Below are 17,156 nucleotides of genomic sequence, written 5' to 3' on the forward strand. Positions count from 1 at the left end.
GTGGATTGCTTCCGGTGATCTTGATTGTGTCATACATGATTACAAATTCACCTGAAATTCAACCTCAGTTCCAACCTTGGAAGTAGGGGTGGTGGTGGTGGATGATTGCAGAATGATTGCAAGCAGTATGTTTCCATCTGTGGTGCAAACACTGAATGGCTATCACAGAGTTTATATGTCTATGATGGGCACTCATATCTTGTAAACGGTAATTGTTAGGAAAGAAAGATTCAGTTGGGTTGCATAATCTTAATATTAATCTTTACAATCCTTTTTAAATGTATAAGGGCACCGAACCTCCACCAAGAACTTCACAGTTGAATGCCATGCCCAAAAGGTCCCTTAGCCAGCAAACTTAGCTATAAGCAAACAATCTTCAGCCAATACTGACAATTGTTTTGAAGAAGAAAACAGAGAAGGAGCTAAAAAGCCAGGTTGATATAAGCTAACCTATACAAAACCATCTGGGATTTGAAGTAAAACCATGGTCCTCAACCTGTGATCCATGGACCCTGAGGGGGGCTGCAATGTCATCACAGGTGGTCCATGAAGGCTTGAAGAATTGTTATGATTTAAATATTGAGTTGTCTTGGTGGTGCATGTCCACGAAAGATATTTAAAGGGAGTCCATGGTGAAGAAAAGATTGAGAACCACTGGAGTAGATCATCAAGGCTTTCAAAAATCAGTACTTTAGAGTATTATTAAATAACTGTGGTTAACTAGGAACATACTTAACACTGATAACAAATAAAATGCTAGACACTTATTCCATCTTTCTCTTTTTAATCAATCTTCTGTGATAGAAAAAGAAGTGGAAACCCCAGTAGAAAAGCATAGGAAGTTTAACAAATGCAATACCATAATATCTTAACCTCCTGTTTGATCCTGGTTTGGAAGCCACCATGATTCTAAGAGAGAGAGGGGGGGAGGGAGAGAGAGAGAGAGGGAGGGAGAGAGAGAGGGAGGGAGAGAGAGAGAGATGGTCTTTAGCAAATGCAAATTCCATCAGGGCCTCCTTAAAATCCGTCTCCACAGCTCCAGGCGAAGCAGATCTCGTTCTTTTCGGATCCCAAGCAGCACACTCTGGTTCTCATGAGCACGCCGGATCAGATAAGGGATAACCTCTTCCACAGATCCATATGGGATAGATTTGTAGATGGCATAACCTGCTTGACCTACACTTGGCCAGAGGGTGAAAACCAAATTAGAGAAAGGAGGTGAATATATCCAGGAAGAAAGGAGGAAATGAGGAAAAAGTCATAAAGAGCGTGGAGCAGGACTCACCAAGCGCCAAGGACACCTGGTCACACATACCCAGCAGCTGCCCAAAGCTAATAGGTCCAGCATTTTTGTTGATGCCCATCTGTGACATCCTTAAGAAGATAAGACAAACACAGACGATGATAGGCATGAATTTAATGTAGAATAGAAAGCATAAACTGTAAGCTAGAAGTCCTAAAGGTGCTCTTTAAAAAACACCTTTGAGACAAACATGACCTGAATGACTGAGAATTTCTATAGACATATAAGCTAGAAGACAATCCTAGCTTAAGCATAGGTTCATTGGCAGGCTTCTGCCAAGGAGATGGGTATCTCAAAACCTTTTATCTATCTATCTATCTATCTATCTATCTATCTATCTATCTATCTATCTATCTATCTATCTATCTATCTATCTATCTAACTCTCTATCTCTATCTCTATCTCTATCTCATCTCTATATCTATATATATCCTGCCAGTTTCATATATGGCAAACATATCTCTTGTCTCCTATTTCCCCTACAACAACAACCCTTTGAGGTGGGTTAGGCTGAGAAAGAGTGACTAGCCCAAAGTCATCCAGCCAGCTTTCATGCTGGCCTAGAACTCAAAGTCTCCTAGTTGCTAGGCCAGTGCCTTAACCGCTACTAGATGAAACTAATTTTCATGTTGTTGATTGTCAGTCCTCAGCATCTCACCTTGTATGGCTCAAAGTGAGATTCTGAGAATTGTGACTCAGCTAAATCTTGAGGGCTCTAGGCTCCTTCTGCTACCTCTTTGCAAATCAGTTACCCATAACATCAGTTTCATTTTTTTGCCCTAATTTCCCAAACGTGTGAGGAGAACAAATGATTATTTGCTTTTACATTTGAACTAATGTTTTTAAGCCTCTAGTTATTTTGACCTTTCCCTCTCAGTTGTGTTAAAGTGGAAAACATGCCAACCCTTGAGCACAAAGTTTGTTGCTTCTGGAACTTATACCATCCTGGTCAATTGTCCAGTCTGTTTTTCAAAACATCTAATTAACAAGCTTCCACCCACAGTTTTTGGCGCTTTGTACAATAAGTCAATTCCCTCTTCCCTGTTACAACCCCTCAAGTCCTGGAAGACGAATACCTTGTCAGCCTTCAGCTATATGGACAAACTCCCAGAATTCTGAGTAAAGCCACTACTGACTAAACAAGGTTAAAGTTTACAAAACTGGAGGACATATGGCTTGGGAACTACTGATCTAAATGAAATCTTGCAGGGTTATTTCTTCTCTTTCTGTTGGCTTTCAGTTTTCCTGTTTGCTTCTTATGCATCTATCTATCTATCTATCTATCTATCTACCTATCTATCTATCCATCTATCTATCTGGCTGCCTCTGTGAAAGGGATTTGGGGGGGGGCAGTGTTATGTTTACCTGCGGGATGCCTGAATGCCAGTATGTGTTCAGGGGAGACGTCTTTCTTGTCCCTGCACAGTTTATTCGTTCACAGGAATCGAACCACCGAGCTGCCAACCTCAGCAGTGTGCAAGCCCAGTGACTTACCAAGTGAGTCACTGCGGAATGTACAAGAAATGTGCATACAAGAATTGTACAAAGAATGTACAAGAAATGCGCAGGTAATTTCTTGTACAGATCATTTAAGGAGATAAAAAGGACTTGTTCACAGAATCATGCAACATCAATCAATCAGAAGAGAACTGGAAGGGAATTTGGAGGTCATCTAGTCCAGCCGCCTGCTCAAGCAGGAGACCCCAAACCATTTCAGAAAAATGACTGTCCAGTCTCTTCTTAAAAACCTTCAGTGATGAAGCAATCACAACTTCTGGAGGCAAGCTGTTCCAATGCTTGATTGTTCTCACTGTTAGGAAGTTTCTCCTTAATTCCAGCTTGCTTTTCTTTTTGATTAGTTTCCATCCATTGTTTCTTGTCCTGCCTCTGGTGCTTTGGGAAATAGGGCGACCCCCTCCTCTTTATGGCAGCCTCTCAAGTACTATCAGATCCCCCTTAGTTCTTCTTTTCTGTAGACTAGCCAAACCCAAATCCTCTAACCATTCTTCATAAGTTTAGTCTCCTGGCCTTTAATCATCTTAATTGCTTTTCTCAGCACTTTCCCAAAGCCTCAACATTTTCTTTTGTAGATGTTTAATTGGTAGATGTTTTATTACATTGTTCCTCCCCACCCCTTTTTACCACCATACCTTTGTACAGCATGGGTCACAGAGGCTTCGTTGTGTGTTGCCACAATCATCTCAAATCTTTCCTTGCCTTGAGATACTTGGTCCAAGCCAAAATCCAGACAATGCCGGTAACTGTTTGCCAAGGAAAATGAAAGTGGGGGGGACGTTACTACAGTAATAGCACTTAGCCTTATATACCACTTCACGGTGCTTTACAACCCTCTCTGAATGGTTTACAGAGTCAGCATATGGCCCCCAACAATCTGGGTCCTCATTTTACTGACCTTGGAAGGATGGAAGGCTGATTCAACCTTGAGCCAGTCAGGTCTGAACTGCCAAACTGCTAGCAGCCGGTCAGCTGATCAGCAGAGGTAGCCTGCAGTACTGCACTCTAATCACTGAGCCACCGAAGGAGATTCCCAACAGAAATCTTACAAGTAGCACACAGCCTGATATAATCAAGGTTCAAAACAGAAGAACAGTTCTCTTGAAAAAATCCACACCTTTCATTGGTAGCTTCCCAGCTGGGCTGTATAGGATCAGGGTAACCCTTTTCCTTTGCCAATTTCCGTTCTTTGTTCAGATAAGCCCCCCGGACCAGTTTTATTCCAAAAGATACACCCAAGCGTTCTGCAAGGGCGACATCTTGCTTCAAGCGTTCCACAGTATCCTGAAGGAAAACAAAACTAGTCAAACAAACAAAACAACTGCTATGGAATATGTTTTAAAGTGTGCTAACACCACTTAATTGTTCTGATTAGAATGCATTTTGGGGGTTTCCAGGTAATATGATGAATAAAATACAAAAAGCGGGGAGAGTCTAGGAATAAAAATCCACCTTGAGATATGCTTGATAGGTGTTCCAAATCCAAGGCTTTTGGGTGTTCCAAGTAGCCATCATTGCAATGGTGACTAATGTCAAGGCAGGATTGATATAAGTGTATTCTGCATCTACCAGAACACGGACTCCTTTTTCTACGGCATACTACATGGAGAGAAGAAAGGCCACATGATTTGTAAAGAAGACATGTGACTGATTATCCAGAGTTCAGATACTGGGATTGCTGAAGATTTTACTTAGTTCCATTCAATCCCCCGCAAACCTGTTGAGATTTAAGAACACATACTAAAGAACTACAAGTTCCTAAGCCCTTTGCAAAATGCAACAATGAAAACAGACCTCTGTAAGGCATTTTCTCCCAACTATAGAGATGTGCAGGTGGATATTTTCAAGCAGCAGCCAAAAGAATCAAATATATGGTGTAAGAAGAGTTTAGAATTTCTAAATGCACTTAGTTAAAACGTGGGCTCTACTTTGGTAGGAGATGTTCACTTTTGTTTCTGACAAAGCTACAGAAAGTCTGCCTCTTTGCTCCCATCTAATGGTAATCTGGTTTTATGCAGCCCAAATACAGTATTCTTGATATTCACCTAGTTTTCCTTTATATAATTCTGCTTGCTAAGTAACGGCATATTTGATAAGCTGAAGGAAACTAAATCTGGTAATGTCTAAAACAGAGATGGTTAATTATGCTCGGCAAATATTTTGGATTGCAGCTCTCAGAAGGAGAGAATGACTTGGTAGTTCTTTTTCTTCTTCTCCATGTTGAAAGAGGTGGCCATCTCTGCTTCTTTGCCTATGCGATTCCCTTCTTTAACATATGTGATAAAGCCAAACATCTGTGAAACCTTGCTATCTCACCAAATTTAATCCATCTTGATTTCTGGATAGTTTTCTACCTGCTGGTGACATTCAGAAAGCAGGAGGGCAACACCAACTGCTTTGCTTCACACAACTTATACCCATGTCATCAGGATATGTAGCAGCAAAAGGCAATAGATGCAGGATAAAGATCAGCAAAGGGGGAGAGCAAATTTTATGCTGGAGAGCTCTTTGCTTACTCCAGAATGGGGAATAACTCAATAATGGGGGAAGGGCCCATGTCAGCCATACATCTCATCCTGTTCAAACCAGAAGTTTATCTAGTTCAGTGATGGCTAACCTTTTTGTCATTGCATGCTGAAAGTGCATGCGCACACCCATAATGCAATGCGTGACCCCTTGCCCCCCTGTGTATGCGTGTGCGACCGCACGCCTCTGCGCATGTGCGTGTGACCCACCCCAGTACGCATCCCGCCACTCTGTGCATGCATGGCAGATACCCCACAGTAGATCTGTTCCAGGCGACAGCTCGCATGCCGGATCTGAAATGGCTCTGTGTGCCACTTCCAGGATGCATGCCCTAGGTTCGCCCTCTAGTTTCTCATTGCAACTGCAATCCATTGTGATTCTTCTCTGTATTCAGAATTTTGCCGACATTTTTGTCTTGCTTCTGAATTAGGTTTTTATCATGAGAAGGATGCCATCCTGCAACTCAAGGAATGCAATAGGGCCAATACCTCAAGACTGAAAAACATTCTGGCTACTCAAGTAGACAATATCACCAACGGGCAATCAGCAGAAATGTGCCATCACAGCTCATCAAGCTTTAATGCTGTTGTCAGAAATAATTATATTTTCATTTCACAGCCTAAACCAATGTAAAAGTCACAGGTGAAACTTTAGTTGGTTTGGTACCTCGGCTACAGAATTCAGGCGCCTCAATGATTTTTGGAAATGCTGGTTTTCTTCTTGGGACAAGCAGCTGAAGGACACTTCCTGAGGGTAATGGAAGAGAACAGACAACATATATATATACATTTAAAAAACAACTCCATAGATTGAGCAAAAAGGGTAAAATGAAAGCAAATAGGGAAACAAATGAGAAAACATGAAAGGGGATCAACTCACATGTCCTGACATGGCAGCCATGATTCTTTCGATGCTGAGGTCTGATATTCCCTCCTTGTTTTGTAAACACAGGGTAATTGTTTTCTGTGAAGAGAGAGAATAAATCCCTCCCAAATAAAATCAGAATACTTGTCTTCATTCTCATCCCATACTGCACAATTAGGAACCAGAATGATGACTTTTTCTATAGTAAAGGAAATATAGCCCTTGATTTACGACCACAATTTAGCCCAAAACTTCTGTTGCTAAGTGAGACATTTGTTAAGTGATTTACAACCTTTTTTGCCAGTTATTAAGTTAGCATGGTTGTTAAATGAATCTGGCTTCCCCCTTGACTCTGCTTGTCTGGTCACAAAAGATGTGATCACATGATCCCAAGACACTGCAACTGTCATAAATATGAGGCAGTGGCCAAAGGTCCAAATTTTGAACACCTGTTCATGTGGGATGTTGCAATGGTAATTTGTGTGAAAAACAGAAGTCCCTTTTTCAGTGTCATAACTTTGAATGGTTACAACTGTTCACTAAACAATCACTAAACAGGTCAATAAGTGAACTATTTTAAATTGTGGACTACCTGTACTATATTTTTGCCAATTTTCCACTTAAATCACCTTCCTGTAAACTGAAATCTAGCACACTTACCGTCTCTCCTTGTTTAGGAGCTGCATTTTATTCCAACAAAAAATGGCCACTAAGCAAAACGCTCACTAAGTGAACCATGAGACATGCTGCAAAGATCATTGGTTGCTGGTGTCTCACTTACATAAAAGTTCTTTCTTGCAGCAGTTCCAGTGTGACTCTCTGGCATGTATTGTTGTTGTGCAACAATGTGTGTTGTTGGGACAAAAGTGATTGAAAATTATTTTTCTACTACCATTTACTAGCATTTAATACCACTGTATTTGTGAACAATCTCTGTCTCTGGCAGTTGCTATATGAAGACTGACTGTGTTGGATTAGCAGTTAACCTTGTTTAACAACTGCCTTATTTACCAACCATTAAAACTTACAATGGTGCTAAAAAAATAACTTTAACAATCAGTCCTCTCTTTTATGACTATTGCAGCTATCCTCACAGAAACACGATTGACATTTAGGTGCTTCAAAGCAGACTTTTGACCAGCAGAATCAAAGGAGAAGCCAGTAAAATTGCAAGTGATGATTATGTGATATCTCACTTAACAGCCCCATGGTGATCCAATTAATAACTGTATGAGAAATGACATTGTTAACGACCATATCACATAGTGACAGTTTCAATAAGTGAAGACAATAGGGTTATTTTTTTCCTGAAGTGCTGAATTTAGTTTGACTAGTAAAAAAAAGAAAAAAATGAATCCATCATGAACTTGCTCAATTGTAAGACACATGGACTTGTCACATGGACTTGTCAATTTCAATTCTGGGAATTGAAGTCCATGTGTCTTAAACTTGTCGAGGTTGAGAAACACTGCCATAATATACTTAACCCATTCAGCCCCTAATCCTTTCTGGTGGCACGGTAACTTAGTCAAAGATCACATTTTGGGGGAATACAATGTCTCTATCCACTTTTTTTTTTTTCTTGGAAGAAGTATTTAACATCCCATGTACCCTTCCACCAAAAGAGCAAGATCTCAGCTTCATAATAGTGATAATGCCTCCTCAGCCAACTGGGACAGAGCAGGCATGGCTGAATTGGCCACATCAGTCAATCCGCATTTGGGAATCTTGTTCCACCTTGCTCAGGGCCTTAATACTGAGTGCTTTAATGGAGAAGCTAGTATTTATAGCTTCTCTTTCATTTTAGGTTGTTTTTCTGGAGGTGGGAGGACTTGGTAACACCAACTGCATGGGTTTGGTGTTTGCACAGCAAAACTAATTGTTAATATTGTCTTCAGAGTATAAACTAACTCCATGCTCCCAATAGCTGCTCCTTGATGCATCCCACAGTACTCACACAGAGTTCAGCTGCCATCAGGGCTGTCACCTTCAGTTGCATCATGGGATTGGGGGCACCCCCCACCGAGAGATCCAGGCAGGTAATCATGGATTGGGCATTCTTGTCATACCACCCTTCCCTGGTGAGGAGAGAGCAGAAAGGTAGCTTGGAACCCTTTCAGATCTCGGTTTTGGTTCCTCTGTTGCTTGCTCACAAATTTTTATTTCTTTAATGCCACCCGTTTCTCTGGATTTGGTTCCATAGGATTGTTATGCTAGTATGTGATGAAATATTGCATCTGTTTGCGTGATGTCAAGCTTAAAATGGGTGGACTTCAATTCCCAGAATTCCAACACTGACTGGGGAATTCTGAGAGTTGAAGTTCACCCATGGCCATCTTGCTTATTATTTATTTATTTATTTATCCTGGAGAAGTTCCTGCAAGTTTTGGGGGGCAAGATTTCAGAAATAGTTTGCTGTTGCCTTGTTTTTTGTGGGGCTGAGTTAAGGATTGACCCAAGGTCACCCAGCTGGTATTGGGCCTAAAGTGGAACTAGAATTCATGGTCTCCCAGTTTCTACCCCATGCCTTAACCATCACACCAAAATAACTGTCCTTGGGGATGTAATGACTAGGAATTCTGAACAATCCTTATGACCTAGAGAAGGAAACAGGCAAGGGAAGTCTGGCTTATAATGATAGTGGTGATTTATATTTATTAACAATCAGATTATGAGTAATACTTAAGTAGGAAAATTCAACAGTTTCCAAATCTCTCAGCAAAAATTAAAATTGCTGGAGGAAAGTAAGGATATTCCTGCCCCAAAAAACAGGCTTTATTTGTCGGGTCATTTGACTTCCTTTTCACTAGACTCAGAAAAAATTAATTATTCTCATTTTTTTCTAATTTTGAGTAGCAGGGTTCCATGTATTACATCAAAGCTTATTGTAGTTAAAGCATGATAAATTACCCTTAACACTTGATAACCACTTCCTCAAACAGAAAGCCAAGGTTGTAGGTAGCTCTGTAAGGTCTTAATACATACTGGAAACACCGGAAGTGGATGTATGAATCATATTTCCCTTCTTAAGCTGCAAACTTGTGTGACTCTTTTCACCTTTTCAGAAGCTCTCCATATCACCATAAAACACCCCCTCATTGATTTATAACCCACAAACTGCCAGCTAGTGAATTTGTTGTACAGTAAAGCTTCCCCCACTACAATGTCCACCAGATAGATGAATTGGAAAACATCTACCATTATCTCCCAGCTAGCAAATCCAGGAGATGATGACCAATAATGTTTGAAGAATGGTGTAACACAGAAAATGAGATTAGCTCTTTTTTTTATTACAAAATAGTTACATGGGGGATAGAGGCAAGACTAATGCATTCAACAGCACAACTGTTTTTAAGCACTTGAATCACAATGTTGATTCCCTTATAGTGACCAGAAATTTGGAGCTGCCTTGTGTACATCTCCCATGACCAAAGCAGAATCCTAAAGATTCTAAAATAAATCCCAAATTAGAATCACATAAAATGTACTCCCAATCCCTGAATTTACTGTCTTTCTGCAGATGTATTCTTCTAGGTACAATTCCTCTGTTTTGCAATTTCTTTTTCCAGGATTACCTCTACTATTAGATAGACTAAAATTGCTGTCTCAAGTGACATATGTTTATCATCTCAGTTGTTATTTATTTCTCAAGCAATTATTTAAAGTTCAGATGTAGTGAAAAGCTCATGTGTAATAAAGTTGAATTATATGGTCATCTGGTCAAGAATTGGCAGACAAGTCAGACAATTTGTCTTCTCTTTTTCCATCTGTGCAAAAGCTCCTCTACTGCTAGACTACCTATCATCCCTTCACCTATACTTACCCTTCTTTTTCCTCTCCTACATCTTCCTCTATGGGGACAGCAAGGAGAGGCCGGACCCCCAAGTGTTGGAGTCGTTGCAGTGTTTCTTTGATCTCTTTGTGGGTCTCACCAGCCACAAACTGCCCATACAAAGTAAGACGAAGTGCAGAGGTCCAGAGACGACGTCCCAGAATGCGCCGAGTGAAAGAAAGGAGCTTGCAGGACAAAGAGAAGTAGAGGATATGTGGACAATTTCCAGATGGGAAGCTGTATTTGCTTAGAAAGAGAACCCTGAATAAGGCTACCATATTTGGCCTGAAAAAATCCAGATGATGGAAACAAAGAGAGTTTTCTATATCCGTTTTTCTCCATTAAGTGATTATCTGGATTTTTTAGGCAGTCCATCTTGAGATATCTAAAAGGTTAACAGATGGACTATAGATTAACTGTTAACAATCACTACGGATAATTTATTCCAATAACAATACAACTTGTGCATCTGGACAATGGACTTTAGTCCACAAAAACAATGTCTCCCAATTGCCATTTGTCAGCCTTTAACACCAATTATTAACCTACAATCTATGCAAGAAGTTGGCAGAACAATCTTTAATCATTTGTGCAAGTCACAAATAATTTGTGACTTATTTTGCACAAAATAATTCATTCTAAAAACTCTTTATCACCTCCCCAATCAATAGAGCACTCCGTTTAAGTCATTGGTGCAAATTCCAGAGTCACGCTCACATGGAGAGATAACAAGGGGACTTCCAAAACCTAATAAACCAAGATACATATTTATCATTTAAACTGATTTCCTGATAAGATCATTAAAATTACTCTCTGGTACATCCTTCCAACCATACATCATAGAAACCCAAGTTCGCAGGTGACAATTGAGACAAAATGGGTTAAGGCTTAGATCAGGAGTTAAAATCTCACCTTTGGTGCTTTCTGCACCAGCCATGGAGAAGAACAGAGAAAGAAGACCAACAGTCCACGACTGAGTTCCCAATTGGTCTTGAGGCGAAAAACTTTCCCATCATCCAGGTTCAGTGAACTAGAAGATTGGGGTTTCTTTGAAGAAGTTTCAGGGACTGTCTTGGAAGATGAGGGTTTCTGGGTGGGCACCTGGGGGCTCCAGAGGGTTAATACCCTCCGGTGCAAGAAACGAGCCCCACAATGCAGCATGCTACCAGTCTGAAGGTCACAGTGCCACCTTTGAGAATGTAGCATCTGGCATTTATCTCATTGCGTATGGGAACAAGCTGAGAAGATGGGGAGGGTGGAGGAAAGAGTGCAAACACAGGCCAGTAAGGTGCAGTTTCAGCACATTATTGAGGGTAAGTGGGAAGCAATTCACTAGGGCAGAAAACCTGCTAAGCTGAGGTCATTCATTAACATCAAGATTCCTGGCATTTCAACCTTATTGGCTTATTCTTTTCTGCAACTTGGTAGTTTCCAGATATGTTCAATTCCACTTTCTATAATTCCCAGCTATTGTTAGATGGGATAATATGGAAGTTGAAGGCCAAAACATTTTCTAAATCTGTTCTCCAAGTATGCTGGAGCTGCTGTTCATAGTATTGTCAATCTTAATATTCATATTGGTTAGATTCCAGCTACCATAGTCCCAATGTGTAGATGAATTAGTTTTAACTCCCAAGGTAGTTGAAACTAAATGTCCTACACTCATCAGCTGAAGCAGCACCCCATTATCAGGATGCTTTCATGGGGGGTGCCCATTAAAAAAACACTGTACTTCAATCTCTACAGATGTTCTAGAATTCTTTTGGCACCTGTTGAAAACTCTCAGGGAGCCTTACATTTTTAGTAACAACATTTTAATATATTTGCTATTTTAGCTTTCATTATCCTTTTGGTTTCAAATGTTTTAAAATATATTTAAACAGCTGGACAAGAGGGCGGAGCTGGCGTTGCGGCAGTACACCATGTGATCTTTAAGTTCTAAGATCGCTGCTGATATCTCCATTGCAGGACGGTCCCAAAGGACCTAAACTGTCCCATAGAGACAGTGACTGAGGAGGGCACATTCTGTTGATCCCAGGGACATCGCAACGTCCCCAGTAGATCCAGAAGCCCTTTTTGCCCGTGGTGGAGAGGCAGCCATTAAAACTGCTGAAGCTGGGACAGCTCCGGAATGGAAGCTGGAAAGAAAGTGTGTCAGTTTGGTGAGATAATTTTCTACTTGTTTTTTTCTGGAGAGAACACCCTAAAAGACTAAAAATTAAATTTAAAAGTGAAGATAAAAGTGCTTAAGCGGGAGATTAAGCACAAATTAAACCTGAAGGTTTTTTCTTTCTTTTTGTTGGAACTTTGGATTTTGTAAAAACTTTTCAATTTTTAAACTGGACTGGTCTTTCCTTTTTAATTTTTATTTTTTCCTTTCAAAATAACTCTTTGGAAAAGTTTGTGGTTGCTCTTCTGTGGAAATACTGATAGCTGAAGTCTGGATTTGAAATTGAAGAAAGAAGATTGAAGTGACCTTGAAGAGAGAACTGGAAATTTTATTTTTGATTTAGTAAAGAGCCCTGAACATATAGCGGCAGTGCTTTGCTTATGACAGAATTGCATTTTCTCTTTCCTTTTTTTTTTCTATCCCCCCACCACCACCCCCAGTTGGATTTTTACTTTTGGACTTTGAGTCCTTTGATGCAAGACTACTTTTTCCCCCTCTCCCTCCTCCCTTTGTTTTACCTTTTTAGCAAGGGGAATATACATATTTCTGTCTTTTTAATTTTTTTCCTATTTTTTTTATTTTTTCATCCTTTTTCCATTTTATATTTTTTCTTCTTTTCCTTTTTTCCTACATAATTGGAACCAATTGGATTAAGGTATTCAAGTGCCTGAAGATTTTTTTCCCCTTCCCTTTTTTATTTTTATCTTTTGCTTTTTTAAAAAAAACTGGAGTGGCAATTGGCTGCTCGTTTTTTCCTTTCAATTTTTCTATTAAGTACTCTAAGATGAGCAGAAAGATACCAGCCTCAGCTTCTTCAATCCCAACTTCTTCCTCACCATCTGAAGGACAACGATCAATACAGGTGATGTTACAAGAGAAGGAGAAAGAAGTGACACTGCAGAAGATTATGCAAGAAATTCAAAAGATACAAGTAAAAACAGATAATATTGAAAAGTGAATGGAGAATATTGAGCAAAGAATGGAAAAGACAAATGAGAAAATTGAAAATATTCAACAGATGATGACGCAATACGAGGACAGAATTAAGAAAATTGAAGAACAAGATGTACAAAGAGATAAGAAGATTAGAGATATGGATACCCGATTGAATGAAGTGGAAAGAGACAAGGGCAGATCTCTGCAATCATTGGGATGGGAAATTGATAGATCAGAATTCTATCTTAGATTTCAAATATAGAAGAAGAAAAGGGTGAAAACCTTGCTGAAATGATGACAGAAATACTGGCAGAAGCATTAGAGGTAACTAAAGAGAAGACGATGGATGGAATGGACGAGGTTTTTCCTGTCTATACAAGATATGCGATGAGAAATAAACTGCCAAGAGAAGTTCATATCAGATTTACTAAGAAAATAATACAATCACAAATACTGCAGGCGGCAAGAGAAAAAACACTAAAGTACAAAGAATTACAGATGGCTGATACCCGAAGGTCTCATGTTTACTTGGCAGGAACAAAGACACAGAATTGATACAGTTGAAAAAGCTGAGTTATTCTATCTGGAATATTTTAGAGGAAGGGAGGAAGATACAAGAAAAGAAGAGTCGTTAATTGAATTTCAAGAGGAATGTACAGCAATAATTGAAAAAGAAGGAGCCGTAGGTGGTATACCCAGAGAACAATGAGATCCAAGATCTACTAGAGCAACAAATCCTTCTTATAAAGTCTAAAATGGATGAGAAAAAACTGATTACAATTAATATAAACGGGCTTAATTCAGTTATTACAAGAAAAATATTTCATAAGTTAAGAGAAATTAAAATTTGATCTAATCTGCCTACAAGAAGTACATATTAAAAACAACATGATTATATATTGAAACAACAAACATTAGGGAAATTATTTACAGTGTTGACACACTGTAAAAAGAGGAGTGGTGTTATACATTAGAGATACAATCCCTGTGGAACAAATATATACAGACTATGATGGAAGGATTTTGATGGTGGAGATAATGGGCAATAATCTAAAGATACTTTTAATACCAATTTATGCCCCAAATGATAATCAAGAAGATTTTAACAGGAAATTACATAAGAAAATAATTGAACTGGACTATGCTAATATTTGTCTGATGGGAGATTTTAATGGAATAATAAATGACAAATTGGATTATAAAACACAAAAAACAGCTGGAAAGCTAGAAAGACATTGCCAAAATCCTTCTTTCGAATGGTAGATGAGATTAACTTAAAAGATGCATGGAGAGAGAGAAATGTGGAAAATAAACAATATACCTTTTATTCAAGTAGACATGCATCATGGTCTAGAATAGATACGATATGGATGTCAACAGAATTACTTTCTAGCATACAAGACATTGAAGTAGAAGCAAGTACTTGGGCAGATCACAATCCAATAACACTTGTATGGAAAGGACAAAAAAGGAGATCTAGATGGACTTTAAATAATACGATATTAAAGGAAAAAGACTTTAAACAGAAAATTGAGAGAGAATTGACTTTTTTCTTTAAAGAAAATACAAAAGAAGATACATCATTACAGAACCTCTGGAACACCATGAAGGCTTATACAAGAGGTTTGATAATGGACTATACAAGGAAAAGAAATATAAAACAGAAAAAAAACCTTTAAAATGTTGGAAGATGACTATAAGAAGTTGGAAAAAGAACTACAGAAATTTCTAAAAAAAAAAAGGATATTAAAATTAAAATGGACATAACTGAACATAAAATGTGGCTAATGGAAAAGAATAGCACAAAAAATTTAAAATGCTAAGCAGAACTATTTTGAAGATGCAAACAAACCAGGCAGATGGCTATCATATAAACTGAGAAAGGAAAGAGACTCGAGAAGAATAAATCAATAGATAAATGAACAAGGACATGTATGCTATGGAAATGCGGAGAAGAAAAAAATTATTCAAGATTACTATGGAAAACTGTACTGTCAAGAGAATGTTCAGGAAGAAAGAATTCAACAATACTTACAGGAAGCAAATTTGCCCCAGATACCCAAAGATATTGAAACAATGTTAGAAAGTAATATAACAATGATGGAATTAACAGAAGCTTTAAAAAAGCAAAACACTGAGAAAACACCAGGTCCGGATCGTTTGCCAGTGGAATTTTATAAGACATTCCAGGAAACATTGAATCTTCACTTATTAGAAATTATGAATGAAATTATGACAAAGAAGAGAATACCCAAAACATGGTCAGAAGCATGTATCACACTTGTACCGAAGGAAGACAGACCTACAGCAAGTTAAAAATTACAGACCTGTATCACTATTAAATTCAGATTACAAAATTTTTGCTTCAATTCTAGCAGAAAGACTGAAAAGATACTGAAACAATTTTATTCATCCTGATCAAAATGGATTTCTTCCGAAGAGACAGATTAAAGATAATATGAGAATAATTTTAGATACACTGGAATACTATGAGGCACATCCTCAAAAACAAATGGCTCTGGTGTTTATAGATGCACAAAAAGCCTTTGATAATGTGAATTGGCGTTTTATGCTGTTACAATTGGAGCAAATGGACTTTGGTAAAAAATTTACTCAAGCCATAGAAACGATATATCATAAACAAACTGCAAAGGTTATGATAAATGGAGAGTTAACAGACTTTATAGATATAAGAAAAGGGAGTAGACCAGGCTGTCCACTGTCGCCTCTGTTGTTTGTGTTAATACTGGAAGTGCTGAATAGGAACATCAGAGAAGAAAAAGAAATAAAAGGAATGAAAATTAAAAAAGAAGAATATAAATTACAAGCCTTTGCAGATGACTTGGTATTTATATTAGAGGATCAATTGGAGCCTGCACCTGATAGAAAAGATAGAAGAGTATGGGAAAGTAGCAGGTTTGAAAATAAATAAACATAAAACAAAGATTTTAGCAAAGAACATGTTAGTTAGACGAAAGAAAGAATTGGAGGAAGTTTTGGGGATCAAAGTCACAAACAAGGTTAAGTATTTAGGGATACATATAACACCAAGATGTAGCATACTTAAGGAGGACAATTATTTCAAACTTAAACAAGTTTGCGACAGATTTGATAAAATGGGAAAATTTACAATTATCACTGATTGGGAGAATATCTATAATTAAGATGAATGTATTGCCTAGAATCTTATACTTATTCCAGACAATTCCAATCAGATTAGGGAAAGAATTTTTTTGAAGATTTAGTGCTATAGTGAATGGTGCTAAAATACATTTGGCAGGAGAAGTAAGCGAGAATAAAACTTAAATTGCTACAAGATGCAAGAATAAGAGGAGGATTTGCTTTGCCCAATTGGGAATTATACTACCAAGCGACGAGTCTGATGTGGGTAAAGGAACGGATAACACTAAGGAATACTAGACATTTGAATTTTGAAGGACGTGACTTGCTGTTAGGGTGGCATGCCTTCCCCTGGTATAAGGGAACTAAAACGCAGGGGTATTTTAGAAGACATTATATTCGAGAAGCATTGTTTCTAAACTGGGATAAGATAAAAAAGCAATATTATTTAAAAACTCCGCAATGGTTATCAACTATTGAAGCTTTTTGCTATCCAATAATATATAAAAAGGAACAAACAGTTAGATATGGTGAGATATTGAATGAAAAGGGTGAACTTAAATCTATGCAAGTGTTGGAAGAACAAGGTGTAAAAATGAATTGGTTTTCATATTTGCAAATACAATCTAGATTTGATAAAGATATTAAAACAGAAGGTATCTATGATAAGTTGACTGATCTAGATAAAATTTTGACAGGTACTGATGAAAAAGTAATCAAAAAACTTTGTGGACATTTGCTAGAGTTTAAATTAGAGGAAGAACAAGTAAAAGATACAATGATTGCGTGGGGGGGAAATTTTGGATATGGGATTGATTTAGATAAATGGCAAAAATTGTGGTCTCAAAATTATAAAATGACAATTGACAAATCAAATAAATAAATAAAAT

The 17,156-nt window shown here is 38.2% G+C and overlaps 1 protein-coding gene across 1 annotated transcript; it reads right to left on the reverse strand.

Moving 5' to 3' along the window:
• Nucleotides 1-931: 931 nt before the first annotated feature.
• Nucleotides 932-12,071, reverse strand: PRODH2 (proline dehydrogenase 2). Its single transcript, XM_026711743.2, has 10 exons — nt 10,953-12,071; nt 10,032-10,225; nt 8,166-8,286; nt 6,224-6,307; nt 6,011-6,091; nt 4,271-4,417; nt 3,936-4,102; nt 3,454-3,564; nt 1,286-1,374; nt 932-1,176 (listed from the first exon to the last, which is right to left on the reverse strand). Exons 1-10 carry the CDS (start codon nt 11,244-11,246, stop codon nt 1,007-1,009), a joined length of 1,458 nt encoding a protein of 485 aa, XP_026567528.2. The 5' UTR covers nt 11,247-12,071; the 3' UTR covers nt 932-1,006.
• Between the last annotated feature and the right edge of the window lie 5,085 nt (nt 12,072-17,156).

The sequence above is a fragment of the Pseudonaja textilis genome, chromosome Z, assembly GCF_049901715.1.
Source record: "Pseudonaja textilis isolate UNSWEBS1 chromosome Z, rPseTex1.2, whole genome shotgun sequence".
NCBI lineage: Eukaryota > Metazoa > Chordata > Lepidosauria > Squamata > Elapidae > Pseudonaja > Pseudonaja textilis.